We start from the raw sequence: 13,464 nt of genomic DNA on the forward strand, positions 1-13,464 counted from the left end.
TGTGTTCATAATAGATACCCTATTATAATAACACACATCACACAACTCATGGTCCATTCAATATGCTCTTCTCCATAACCTGTCAGTAATTAACTCCTCACACCCTTTGGTGGCCTCCAGTAATTATTACAGGTTAGTGAACTCACTGATACACAGCCTCATCAAGACTGAGCTGTCACCATTTGGACTTTTGCTGGCCACTAGATGCCACCATTGAGTGTTTTTGCCTTGTTTTGCACACCTGTTTCTCATCGGGTTAATTTGTGTTCAGCCATTGGCCTATGATCTCTTAGTATTTAAACCCTGTTCCCTGGTTTTGCTCTTGTTGCGTCTTTGTTTAAAAATCCTTTTGATTTTGATTTTTAGACACTAATGGATCTGACTTGTGGATTTCTGTAAGGACTCCTTGCTGGTTGTATTATTCACTTTTGTTTGACGGTCCATTGTTCTGATTTTTAGAATTTATTTGGTTGTTACCTTTTACAGACTATTATGTAATGTTTCCGAGTGTTCTTGTTACCCTATGGGCTATGTACAATTTATGAACTTTTACTATTTTTTCCCATGTACTTGTGTTCAGCAGTGCTTTATTTGGATTAAACCTTTTTGAAACCACCTTTTGTCTGCTCCACATTTGAGTCCCACTCAGTTCCTGGTAGCTCAAGGGTTTACCACTAAGCTTCCAAAAGGGAGTCCTGGGTTCAAGGCCAAAGGCCCCGGCAAGAGCATCTTAGGGTGTATTCAGACCTGTATGGATATAATATATACACAGTTATATACACAGTTGTGTGCTGATACAATAAATACAATCAGGTCGGGTCCGGGCTTAAACCGTGGTTCGGGCCAGGTCGGGTTTTAATTTTCAGGCCCATTGAGACCTCTATTCCATGGTTTTTGTTTTTCCTGGGTAACCTCCTCCCCCTTCTGGGTAAGATTTCTAACCAATGAGAGAAGAGTAAGTTTGTGCATGGCATTTGTTTACAACAGTTTTGTTTACAAAAATGCAACAATTTTAGCCCCTGAATTGGAACAAAGCAAGCGGGCCACATGTAGATACACCCTTCGTCTCTGACTCACCTGCTGAAGCAGTCTCCAGAGTCAAACTTTTTACAGCTACACTCACATCTGCATCTGTTTCTCCTTCAAGTTTGCAACTTTATTTCTTACTGTAATACTGTCTGTCTAACCCTGCTTAGCATATTTACATATTTTCTGAGCCGGGGTCATGTTCATTCGACTAAATGCCACCTGGGTATTTAAAAGATATGATACGGTTATTCAAACGGTTGAATAAACATGTTGCATAAGATTTTATTAAAATTCACAATGTGTTTGTTTTGGAAGACTTTCCTCTTTTTATGTTTGCATTGTGGGAAGTTGAAGAGACAGTGTTTACATCCAAATATATTATTTTCATTTTAGGTATTTTTTGTTCTTGTACTTATCAGCTTTTCCTCCCACAGTCTTTTTTCTTCCTCCTTCCTCCCCTGCCCTCTCCTGAAATATGTGACCCAATCCATCAAAATGAGTCACAGTGACCCACATTTCAAAGTTGAGATTTTGGTATCAATGGAAAGATTAGAAAATAAGCTTTAAAATGATACCCTAGTCAAAGTCATACATTTGATGGTTTTCGAGATGTGGCCATTTGAATTACGATCTTTCACTCTCTCATTCCGTTCTAAAACCTGAGAAAATAGCAGTTAAAGTTTTTGCCAGTGACTCTGGCATCTGTTCCTGTACCACGTGATTACACGCACCCTATATGGTCCCTTGTTGTCATAGAGGCAGCATTCAATGACCCTCGGAAAGCAGGGAATCTCACAATTCAGATGCTTTTTACAGCTCGTTTCTATCATAAACGGTTCAGAAGTTGTCATGTTTTGTTGACATTTTGTAAAACATGTGCAAGCGTGTACATTCGGTTTAGCATTGATGCTACGTTCGGTTTAGCACCGATGCTACGCTCTGTTAGCGTCGATGCTACTCGGTTTAGCATCTGTTTCTGTATCCGTCCCTTCTTGTCATAGATGCAACATTCAATGACCGTCGGAAAGCGGAGAATCCCGCGATTCAGATGCAGTTTACAGCTCGTCTCTATCATGAACGGTTCAGGAGATATTTCATGTTTTGCACCGATGCAACACTCATTTTCAGAGGGTTTAAGTTGCAAGTCAACTTTAATCATCATTTACGTGCCTTTTCTCAATTATCAGGACTGTGAAACTTTGGGAGATTGTTTTTGAATGTCATTGCTTTGAAATTAGGGTAAAAAAATTTTTTTGATTTTCTATGGGTTTTCCATGTTATCAGCTGATTATCTAAAAATAGAACGTTGCGACTTCCGACTCATTTTGATGGAACGGGTCACATATGTGAACAAACTTAACAATCCAACGAGCCATCAGTCACATAAATCAACTGAGGGATACCTGAAGCTCGGTGTTCCTCGGTGTCAGGAGCTGATATTCTTCTCTATGTGGATATGATGTTGTTGGGCCACTGCTCTTCTCTCTCCACCTCTTTCCATGGCTGCTGTGCTCTCTCTAATATTTTTAGCTCCTTTGCAGCCAGCTCACGTTTTTGCTGATCTAAAAGAGTGTTGTTGTTTTCCTGACTCTCCTGCTTTGTTCTAGATGATCTCAGCTGCTTTTTTTCTCCACAGTCTGGCTGATATATCCACATGCTTTGCTTCAAGAGCTTTGTTTTCATTAGTAAGTAGATCATCCTTTTCCATGGTTCTCATTTCTCATCTGCTTTATGAACCACAAGTGCATCCAAGGCCATTAAACCTTTGGGGCAACTTTCATGGTCCTTGTCTCCCTCTTCCAGGTATCTGTGACCCTGTTAATCTCCTCCAACCAGAGACAATGTGATGCTTGTTCTTCCAGCTGCTCAAATCAGAATTTCTTGAAAAGATCAGATTTCTGCCTTATTCATCTTCAGTTTCATGCCATCTTTGTTCTGAGCAGTCCACATAATGTTTTCCCTATTTAATGCCTTTCATAGTTTAAATGCCTCAACATTATTGATGGAAATGTGCTGCCCTTTACAGCCAAATTTAATGTATTATCATGGCTACTTGAAGCTTGAGAGTGCACCATGTTATAAAGCAAAAGTTGTCTCAAACTGTAAAAGGACACATTAAGTTGATGACCTCCCGAGTCACAAGATCACTGGCTAATCCAAACAATGGAACAGTCCACATTGCACTTCCTTTGGTACTGCACCTGGGAAAGTTTGAACCCGACAAGACAAGAGTTTGTCAAGAAAATAAATCTACAGATGCACAGATCCATTTATGGAAGTGATTAGACCTAATCACAGAATAAATAGGACAGTTATTTAGTGTGTGCATAAACAAACACAGATGCTCTCAAATCACACAGACAGCTCCAGACATTTTAACTCGACATAACTGGATCAAAGTTCTCCACCAACTAGAAGCCTCCAGGACGTTGTTGTGTAAACATCTGCCCTGCTGAGGTCCTGCTGAGCAAGACACTGGACCACTACTGGCTGCAGCTACACATCAGTAAACTGTAGACAGCTTGCTCATGTTTATCAAAGGGTTGCTGATCCTCCTGCGTCCATACCCAACACCAGAGTTTAATTTGGTCCAAGAGGGCAAACCCCTTCAGTGAAACGATGCACTTTTCCCCTTTCAGTAATATGGGTATATTTTACAAGACAAATCCTGACCAGTGAACCTTTAAATTGGCTGCTATTTCACTTTGTCTCATCTCCTCCATCGGGGCAGCAAGAGTATGAACAAAGTGACACTACATATTCTTCTGACATGCTTTCTGTCTCATTACTAGCAGCCACCATTCATCTCTCTGCTGCCGCTCTCCATATAGAAAATCATAATAAAATGCTGCAAATACTGTAAGAATCTGCTTTCATAATAATACTATAGTTCTGCACTGTACTGTAATTCACAGTTGAGAGACTCTGGAGGTTTGCAGTTATATTTCAGAAAACCATACTATATCAATTACTATAGTATTTCTGGTTTGTCTTTGTTTTGCTGTGCTATGAGTGCGTGGGTGCACACACTTAAAAGATTTATAGAGGGCATGATGCTACAATGGAGCTAAGAGGAACAAGAGAGTCGAGAGAGACTCTCAGTCTTTTTTTCCTCGCAAACTAGCCAACACCTATTACACATAATCATGGGACCATTGTTAATGTCAAACTATTAACCCATTGTAGCTTTTAAGTTGTTATTGTGTGCATAGTAACATGCTGATGTTAGCATTTAGCTCAGAGCATGACTGTATCTAAGCGCAGTCATGCAGACACAGGTGCCAGGCAAGTCTGAAGGCTGCAGCTCAGACAATGTGTGCATAAAATCTTATTTGTGCCATAAATGCACTTATTTATCAGTCTTGTAAAGGAGCTTCATTCACGATTCTGAATCACAGTTAATTAGAGGATTGTAAAAAATGACAGCTACCACACTGGTCCATACTGTATGAATGCAAGGCAACAGGGCAGCAACAATTCTGTGATATCTTCAGCACCACTGTGCCTGTTAAAGCCCACAAGGGCAAAGCTGTATCATAAGATATAACCATAGTGGGGTGGATAGTATCTCGAAGCTGCATGGTGACAGGGGAGAGATATAGAAAGTGCATCAGGATGTGTACAATCAATAGTGTGACATTATGTGAGCTTGGCTGTTGCGGTCCATATAGCAGACTAGCCTTCACTTGCCTCAGAGAGAAACTGACCCCATTGCACCATCTTGGAAAGGTGCTAAAATCAAAATTAAAGGAATCCAGGCATTTTCGCAAGTGAGATGAAAAGATTGATACGTTATTATTTGCACAACAAATACAAACTACCACCAGTGTATGGGTAGCATAGAATTGTAAAAAGACTATCCACCAACCCAGTGGCAGTTCTAGCTTGTATGGTGCACTGGGCGTACGTTTACAAATATTCCAATTAGAATCAGTTTAGATGTCCAAACCAAATAAAATACAGTTTCATAAGTAGTTTAAATGGTGAAAAGTATTGTCCTGTTGCCTTCTTTATGCACATGCTCTGTCTCGACATAAATGTGTAGTGACATTTCTTCACTTGCAAATGCTTGATTAAAAGTGTCAGAACATTAACAACTATGCTAATCAGATGATAGATATCCATCCTCCTTTGATCAGTCATGTGATGATTTCATTAATCTATGCAAGAGTTCTCAAGGGGCCTAAAAATTCAAACCCGACCTGGCCAGACTCACTAGCGTTAATTCTCGGCCCGAACCCGGCCAAAAACAGAAAAATGACCCAAGTCATATAATTTCTCTCTGAACCCAGCCCATTGAGAACTCTCTGTGCATGTCACACACAGCTGTACAACATCTGTTCTGAATAAATGCAGTTGCAAAACACCAGAATAGATCACCCCACATGTAAATAGTTGACATGAAATCTTTATTAAGAATGATTTGAATCGGAATGAAAAAAACTCTGCATGTTAAACTGGCTCGTGGGTCTAGCTAAGAAATAGTTCATCAGACTGCATCCCACAATTCTATGTTGTCTTTGCTAACAAGAAAGAGGAGCCAAATAAATAAATTAATAAAGCTTTTGGTCCATTATTTAATAACATTCCATTGTTGAAAAGAGGTTTTCTGCAAAATACTAGAAGGTCATTCTCTGTTGTTAATGATTGTAATATTGGAGTAAGTAATATGGAGTATATGCCCCCCAAAAGCTCATGTTTGTGTCACTATCTTTGTAAAAAAGAATACAAGTTTGACACCTGACCTGCAAACTTGCAAGTCCAATTAGGAAAACACAAGTCAGATTTGTCTCGCAGCAGCATCTTTTTTTCTCCCCCAGAGAGCCGACAGTTTCATGGCCTCCTGCCAAAACAGTCATTAAATGAACATTTGAACCATTTTGTGATCCATTTTAATTGGAAGCTAATGGACTGAAGGGACCTCATCTGCTCAAGTCCAGGGAAGCATGAGGTGAATAATATGACTGGAATATGGTTACTACAAATCGCTGACTAAACCCAAGTGTGACTGAGGCAAGAGGTCCTGGCTGCAGACCTCCACTGTGAGGTCGCTTCCGGTGCAGGCTCCACTCTCAAGCCGCCTCCACTGTGAGGCCGCTACCGCGGCAGGCTACTCACAAGCCACCGTCACTATCAGGACAGGAAATGCACGGGATACGTTTCAAAATAAAATCGCAAGTACACTTCCGGTTGAATCGCTCTCCTCACAAAAGCATGAATTAGTAAAAATATGATGTAAAATCGATCAATTGCTATAGTATATATAAAATAAAGCTTTTGATATGGACAATTGAAGCATTAGCCTTTGTCTTTTTCAAAACAATTCTCATTAATGATTGCCATATTATAGACTCTATAGCATACACTGCGCTGCTTAACTGTACAACTTATCATTATGAAAAACAAACGGTGGGTGATAATCGGGGCTCAATTGTCTTTGTGGCCTACTATAAAGCTTAGGATCTTGAAAAGAGGCCAAAATAGTTGATCAATGAAAACAATGTAGGGCAGGAATAACATAGGTCAGTGCACAAATTTAAGTTATTACTCATATTCATAAGCCAACATCTCATAAGCTGTCATAGGCCTATAAATTTTATTGTGTACTATTACTTCACTGGCTTTTCAATATCATTTAACTTTGACTTTATTGCACTGCTGTTTTACTTTTTTTTTCTTCAATTTGTTTTTCTGTTGTATCATTCTGTATTTTTATTCATAACCACCATAAATTTCGAATAGTTTCAAATAGTTTGGTTCTATGTCTATGCTAATGTTCTTGTGCTGCTGGAACACCTAAGTACCACTAGATACAACCCTCTTGATATCTACAGTATAATCCAAGTGAATTATTAAGTGATCAAAGAGAAAAAACATTAAAAAAAACACCAAGTCACAACATGATCAATGTTCTGTAGCCCTTTATTTCCCGAACACAAGTCACTCATCTGTGGGACATTCACAGTAGGCCAAACAGTTTCTTTTGTCCATAATTTCTTCACAAAATGTCCACATGTCCTCAGTGGAGAAAAATGTAAATTTGAAGGGCTCCAGGATGGATTCCTTCTCATCGTCGTCCAGTTGTTCTGTCCAAATCCTCCCATACTGCAGAGCAGCCTCAGTCTGGTTCTCCTCCCCCATGCACAGAATATCAGGCAGGCCCACTTTGGCAGAGAACAATTGTTCATTGGCCTCAACCCACTCTGCTGCATGTCTGCAATCATGGAGAATACGATCTTCAACCGAGTCCTATGGAAAAGACAGAAAGATGTCTGTACCATAGCTGCTGCACCAACAGTATCTGACCAATAGATACTGTGAAAAAGCTTACCCATTCCACTGGTGTGTCCTTGTCGGCAGGTCTGACTGAGACCTCAGCCTGCTGCTCTTCATCCTGAAAATATATAGGCAAAATGATCAGTTGTAATATTCAAAACACAAGCTCCAAAAAGAAAAAAAGAAAAGATCCAGCAGTGCCCTCCTCGACATATTAGAGATCATGCAATCATCCAATCATGCATGATCTAGACACTTTATTTTTAAACTGCAGACAGAAGGTCTAACCTCAACTTGTGAATGGCATGTTCTTTAAAGCGACCCCACAATTGCAGTAAAATTGGAAAAAAGATTGGTAAAAAAAATAGGGAAATAGAAATGCTGGTTTCTGACCTGAAACAAAAGAAAAACTCAGATGGAACTCAAACAAAATTTAAATCTGACCTCAGTTATGTCATCCACCTTCCTTTTCATCAGCCTAAACACTGGTGGCACCTCACCTCGCAGGAGGGCTTTTGATGCATCTGTCCAGTGGGCGAACAGCTTTCCATGGCTCAAAAATGATTAAACAATAGAAATAAATAAAACATTTCTTGCAACAATTTCAAGTCAATATCAAAATCTTTGCAGTCTCACCTTCCAAGGTCAAAGTTTTCCATAAGGATGATACACCACCACTGTCGCAAAAGTGGCATGTCCATCTGAAAAGTGAAGATAAAAAAACAAAAGCCTCACACCATGTCATAATAAATGTTTTGTTGTTGTAATTTTGAGCTTACTTTGATTCCATGAATGAACTTACAATAGAAAAGTCATAGGGAGCATCCAGTGTGGTGTAAAAGGCATTCTAGGAATAAAACATAGTAATTTTAGTTTAATGCTGATATCTGTAACGCACACAGAATTGCACAAATAATTAATACCATCAACATGAAGATGCCACAGTCAATCCCGTATGGTTGTCGTGGAAAACCCTAGATATCAGAAAGAAGTCAATTATGTAATTATTGTTTTACAGTGTTTTACAGTATTTAAGTATTCAACTATTAATATATACATACTTTATACTCTTACCTGAATTTGTAATCCAGTTTTCTCTGTCCAGTTGCCAGGATTTAGTGACTGGGAAAGGTTTCTAAAACAGTTGCATTAAAAAGATAAATAATAGTAAATAATATAATGATAAATATGGGCTCTTTTCACATGCATCACTGGTTCCGATTCAGGACAGACCATCCATGCATCCCTTTCCATGCAGTCACACTCCACACATTATTTCAAAAGGCTTTTTTATGGTGCCAGTTTCTTGACTCAATTGTATGAAATACGTTAATGTTGGTAAATCTGTAAAACTAATATAAGATTTACAAGCATGATTTGATACACAAAACTACAATTGTACTTATGTTGCACCATAAAAAGGCTGTCACACAGATCTGAACATGACCTGGTTAAAAAACTAAATATGGAACTCTTTAGAACAGCTTTGGAACATGAACTCCAAAAAGCACACACAAAAAAAGTTTTTGTTAGTGACCTCATCAGCTCCCTCATCTCCTTATCACCAAATCCTAATGGTGCTTCAGCACATTTGGAGTCAAGAAAGACTATTTCTCTCTGTACTGGTTTCAAAACCTGTAATTGTAGTTAGTGACATTTGAACTCAACATTGTGTGAAAGTGCAGCACAACACAATACAACAACAGCACTGCAATAGAAAATGAAGATACTTTTGTTAATATTTGATATAAATTTTCTGTGACATGCAAACCACCTGTTACAGTAAGCATCACTACTTACAGAGAGCAGGAAATGTCCAGGTTTCCACACAGGAATGACAATGGCATCTCTGAATGAAGCATCATTCTAATACAAAGGAAAAGTTCAAAAGCAAACAGGTAAAATACACAAGAAATATAATCTGAATAAAATTCAGTAGGATAAGTTGCACTTACAGGTAAGCTTGCAAGTGGATCATTCAATGTTGGTTTTCGCCAGGTTGGTACAACATAGAGGTCAGCAACAAAAATGGTTTTCCCCTGTGTAATACATTTCAAATGTGAGCAAATACCCATAAAATATAAAAAGGAAACGTATACTACGAAAACAATATTTATGTTTTATACCTGTGATTGAGCAATTTTCTCAATAACTTCAAAGCACGCATTTCCTATCTGCAAACCAAACAAAAAACAAAAACTTGGCAGTGACATACAAACATGATTAGCTCACAATTAAAATGGGTTCAAATGTTAACTCACGGTTGATTCCATTTCCTTGTTCAATCCAAGCCCCCAGAAGTCAGCTCGGGTCAGGCAACTTTTTCTTGTTTTTACAATGAGCTCGCCCGCTTGGTTGTCAGTGTCCAATACGTATTTAAGCTGATTGTTGAAGAAGAAAAAAAAAATCATAGCAAGCATATTTAAATTTATAAACATAGGAACATGGGTGGTAGGGCGTCAAGATGAGAAGCACGTATCTGTCTAATATATCACACAGCTGTTTTTTTCAAGAACACATACCAGCTGCTCTTGGGCAGGATGAAGCTTGAAGGACCATGATGATCGGCATGGTCTCACATTCTCACTTTTTGTGATCGTTTCACAATGTGGTCCACAGGCATTAGTGTCTATCAAAAAAAGGAATTAACATAAAATCTTGCCAATACTATTTTGTGTTGATTTAAAAAAAAAACAACCAAAAAAACAAACACCTACCTGTGTTTGGGTCAGTGGGGAGCACATGGAGCTGCTGAGATGTTCCAGCTACTGCAGGATGATGCTGTGTAGGCATATCAGGTGCTGGGGGTCCTGAGGTTTAAGAAATCATTATCAGACAACATAAGCATTATATTTCCAATTACCACAAAGAAACAAAACATATGTCTTTAAAATACTTTTTACCAAATACTGCTTGTCCAAATTTGTCCAGTGTGATGTCTTGCAAACGATGCGACTCACGTCCTCTCTGTAGTTGCTTTTCTAAAAGCTGTACATTCGTTTTGTTGTTTCTGTGATGTATTAGGTTTCTCATCAAAAAAACATGTGTTGAGGATGCCATGTTATTGAGGAAGTAGTTGTTTTTGCGCATACATGAAAAAAGTTGTTCGGCCACTTGGCTATTCAATGAACCCTGAAGTTCTGGAACCAGGTTGATCCTCCTCAACACTTCCTGTGGGTCTTTGGTATTGGCCTCATGGAATTTGTCATACAAGACATAGTGGTCCGGGGAACCAGTGCATGGATGCCCATCTTTATCAGGATTCTGCAACATTTCAGTCAGCCATGGTAGGGAGATCTTGAGTTTGTTCTGCTGAGCTGCTGTGATGTTCTGTGGTGTCGATGCAGCCAATCTCCCTTCATGTGGTTTGAAAGGTATCACAGTTGGACAACGTAGGTTGACATGAGTTGCCAGACCCCGAGCAAAGTCATAAACTGCGACATTTGGCAGATGTTTCCAGGATAGAAGGAGATCAGCATAATCTCGTGGAGACTCTGCACGCAGGTTAAACTTTAAACTGTACACCACACCATGTGGGCAGAGAATCACTGACCACCCACCTTCAATGGAAAATTGAAGAAGAAAAAAAAATTAATAATAAATGAGCAAGTAGCTCATCGTAGGTATTTATTGTGCAGTTAAATGTGACCCTTACCAGATGCTCCCCAGATTTTCTGGAATATCTTGTCGTATGAGTGTCGTGTCTTCATCTCTTGCCTAAGTCTAAGAATCAGATCCATCCGCGATCCCTTTGCATCCAAATTACAGGCCTTGCACAGTTTACGCACAGTTGAAACCTTTTGAAATACAGACAAGAAATAAAGTAAGATGTTACTGCACAATGCAAATCAAACAAACATACATACACAACAACTCTACCTTCTGCTTCATGAGCTCATCCACCAGCCGGTCCTCTGACACCATACTGACTTCAGCTTCAGTGGAGGACTTGGCAGAGGATGCTTTTTCAAATTCTGTGTTTAACGCCATCTCCGATTTACGTGTGTTCCTTCCTATCCATGGGCCCCAGTACTCATAACTAGGTCTTACACTGAAGCTGTTCTTTGCACGACCTGTGAAAAGTACACGTTACATTCTTAATATGCTACAGTGCATTGCATCATTAAGTTAGGGTAATTACTAATTTAAGGAAACATTAATATGTACATACTTTGGACAAAGCCACGAGAAATCATCTCCAGCTGTACAGAGTCCCAGAACTCTTCAATGTTGACTTCACCAGTGAAGTTCTCTGGGGCATCTTTAATGTCACTCACTGAAAAACAGTAATTAATTTAACTAGTTTTGAAAATACTATGATATAACTCCCACCCAACACACAAGACACTGTGACTTACCAGGGAAGTTGAACACTCCTTTTTTGTGTAAGTCCATAACAACTACTGGAGGATAGTAGCCACAGCAAACACAAGAAAAGGAGTAGTCATGGCTTGTCAATGCCTCAAAGTGGCAGTATGCATGCAGAACTGCATCTCTGTCAGGAATTGTCACCTTTCTTAGGCCTTCAATTGCATTTACTACCTTGGATACTGAGACGTTGTTCTATAGAAGAGGCAAAAACAAAACAAAAAAAACATGTTACGTAAGATTTATGAAGACAAATATACCCACACACATATTTAAGTATTTGTCATAAAAAATATACTGTACATACCTGTAGGTTAAGTCTCAGGTATACACAAAGTTCCAGGGTCAATATTGTATGGTCATCAAAGTTATGTAGACCGTCTTGCCATTCCTGGTACCTATAGGTTATGTGACACACTGGACATCGCCGGAAATAGGTCGATACATCTGGTGTAAATAAATCATGAATATATCATTAACATTGTTACATTCTCTACAAACTGCCATAATAGCAGACAAAACACAAATTACTTACTTTCAATTACACCATTCATGGTGATTATCCTGGCCTTTCTGGAGATTCTTGATGACTCTTCAAGATTTACAGGTCCTGGACAGAGTGCACAAACTGTCTCTGCTGGCTGCAACTCTGTGACATAGTCTGTGAGTGCTTTTGGTTTTATGACGTCATCTGGCAGGTTAGCTGGAAGTTTTTTATGTCCGTATATATACTCTACAAGTCGTTTGAAGACTTCTGCTGATGGTGGATAGACAGTATCTGGGTGCTTTTTTGGTGTACTGGTGCTGGTTTCCTCTGTTCTGAACACATCGGGGTTGGTTTGAAATAAATGCCATTTGCTTATGTTTTTGTGGACACATGACATCCTTGGTTTGGCACAAGGGCAATGCCATGTGTTTGCTGATGAATTGTATGTTACAAATATCCTCCCGAGGCGACTGTAATAGTGTAAAGTTGGCTCATGGACTGAAAAACAAAAGTGCTTTGAGCTTTCCTCAAATGACACCTGAACACAGAGAGGGACATGTGCTGCCTGTGCATTTTCTTGCCTTTTAATACAGGTTGACTTTTTTGCGTCACCAAAAAATTTTAAGCGCACCATCTCTGATAAAATATCTTCTCTAAGGCATTCTTCAGTGGCTATGTCTGTACTGTATTGCAAAGAGCGGATGTGTTCACAGTGTGTAAAAATTAATCCACTTCGTGATGCCATTTTGGAATACTGCTTGCATTCTTCCAACTCACACTGAACCTTGTGTACTCGACCCCAGGTTTTGCTCTGTACATGTATGGGGATTGAAAAGCCATGTCCTCCTTTTTGGACTGCAGAGATCCCATTTTTGGCATCCACACAGACACTCCTTAAATTATCACTTTCTGTTACATCCTTCGGTTTCTTGGGGTGCTTCCTCTGGATGTGTTTGGCCAAGTTTCTCTTCAAACAAATAACTGAACAGAGGGGACATTGGACCTGTTTCAGTTTGGAATTTGGACCTTGAGTCTCTTGGGTGGCATGTACAACAGAAGAGGAAACCAAAGGAGAAGATGATGTCATATGTGGGTCTGCTGAGGGGTGGATGGTAGATGTTTGAATTGATTGGGCAGAGGGAATAGTACATGTGGTTGTATCCTGTTGCACAAGAAGGTCTGGAGATGGGGATATTATGGTTGGTGGAAGCAGAGGAATGGATGCAGCAGACGAACTTGGTTGCAGGGAGGGCAAGGATGAATCCTGACTCTGTTTGGACTGGGCAGCAGCTGAGGTGGAAGAT

General features: G+C 39.5%; 1 protein-coding gene across 1 annotated transcript; it reads right to left on the reverse strand.

The window, feature by feature from the left end:
- Window positions 1-7,174: 7,174 nt before the first annotated feature.
- Window positions 7,175-13,022, reverse strand: LOC311006262 (HMG domain-containing protein 3-like). Its single transcript, XM_083999016.1, has 20 exons — window positions 12,209-13,022; window positions 11,981-12,120; window positions 11,664-11,868; window positions 11,477-11,581; window positions 11,185-11,378; window positions 10,961-11,102; window positions 10,209-10,865; window positions 10,023-10,115; window positions 9,828-9,934; window positions 9,567-9,686; window positions 9,432-9,479; window positions 9,261-9,344; window positions 9,106-9,171; window positions 8,380-8,440; window positions 8,229-8,279; window positions 8,108-8,152; window positions 7,942-8,006; window positions 7,750-7,858; window positions 7,361-7,423; window positions 7,175-7,278 (listed from the first exon to the last, which is right to left on the reverse strand). Exons 1-15 carry the CDS (start codon window positions 12,903-12,905, stop codon window positions 8,251-8,253), a joined length of 2,748 nt encoding a protein of 915 aa, XP_083855142.1. The 5' UTR covers window positions 12,906-13,022; the 3' UTR covers window positions 7,175-7,278; window positions 7,361-7,423; window positions 7,750-7,858; window positions 7,942-8,006; window positions 8,108-8,152; window positions 8,229-8,250.
- Between the last annotated feature and the right edge of the window lie 442 nt (window positions 13,023-13,464).

Source organism: Trachurus trachurus (assembly GCF_905171665.1).
Source record: "Trachurus trachurus genome assembly, chromosome: 22".
Lineage (NCBI taxonomy): Eukaryota > Metazoa > Chordata > Actinopteri > Carangiformes > Carangidae > Trachurus > Trachurus trachurus.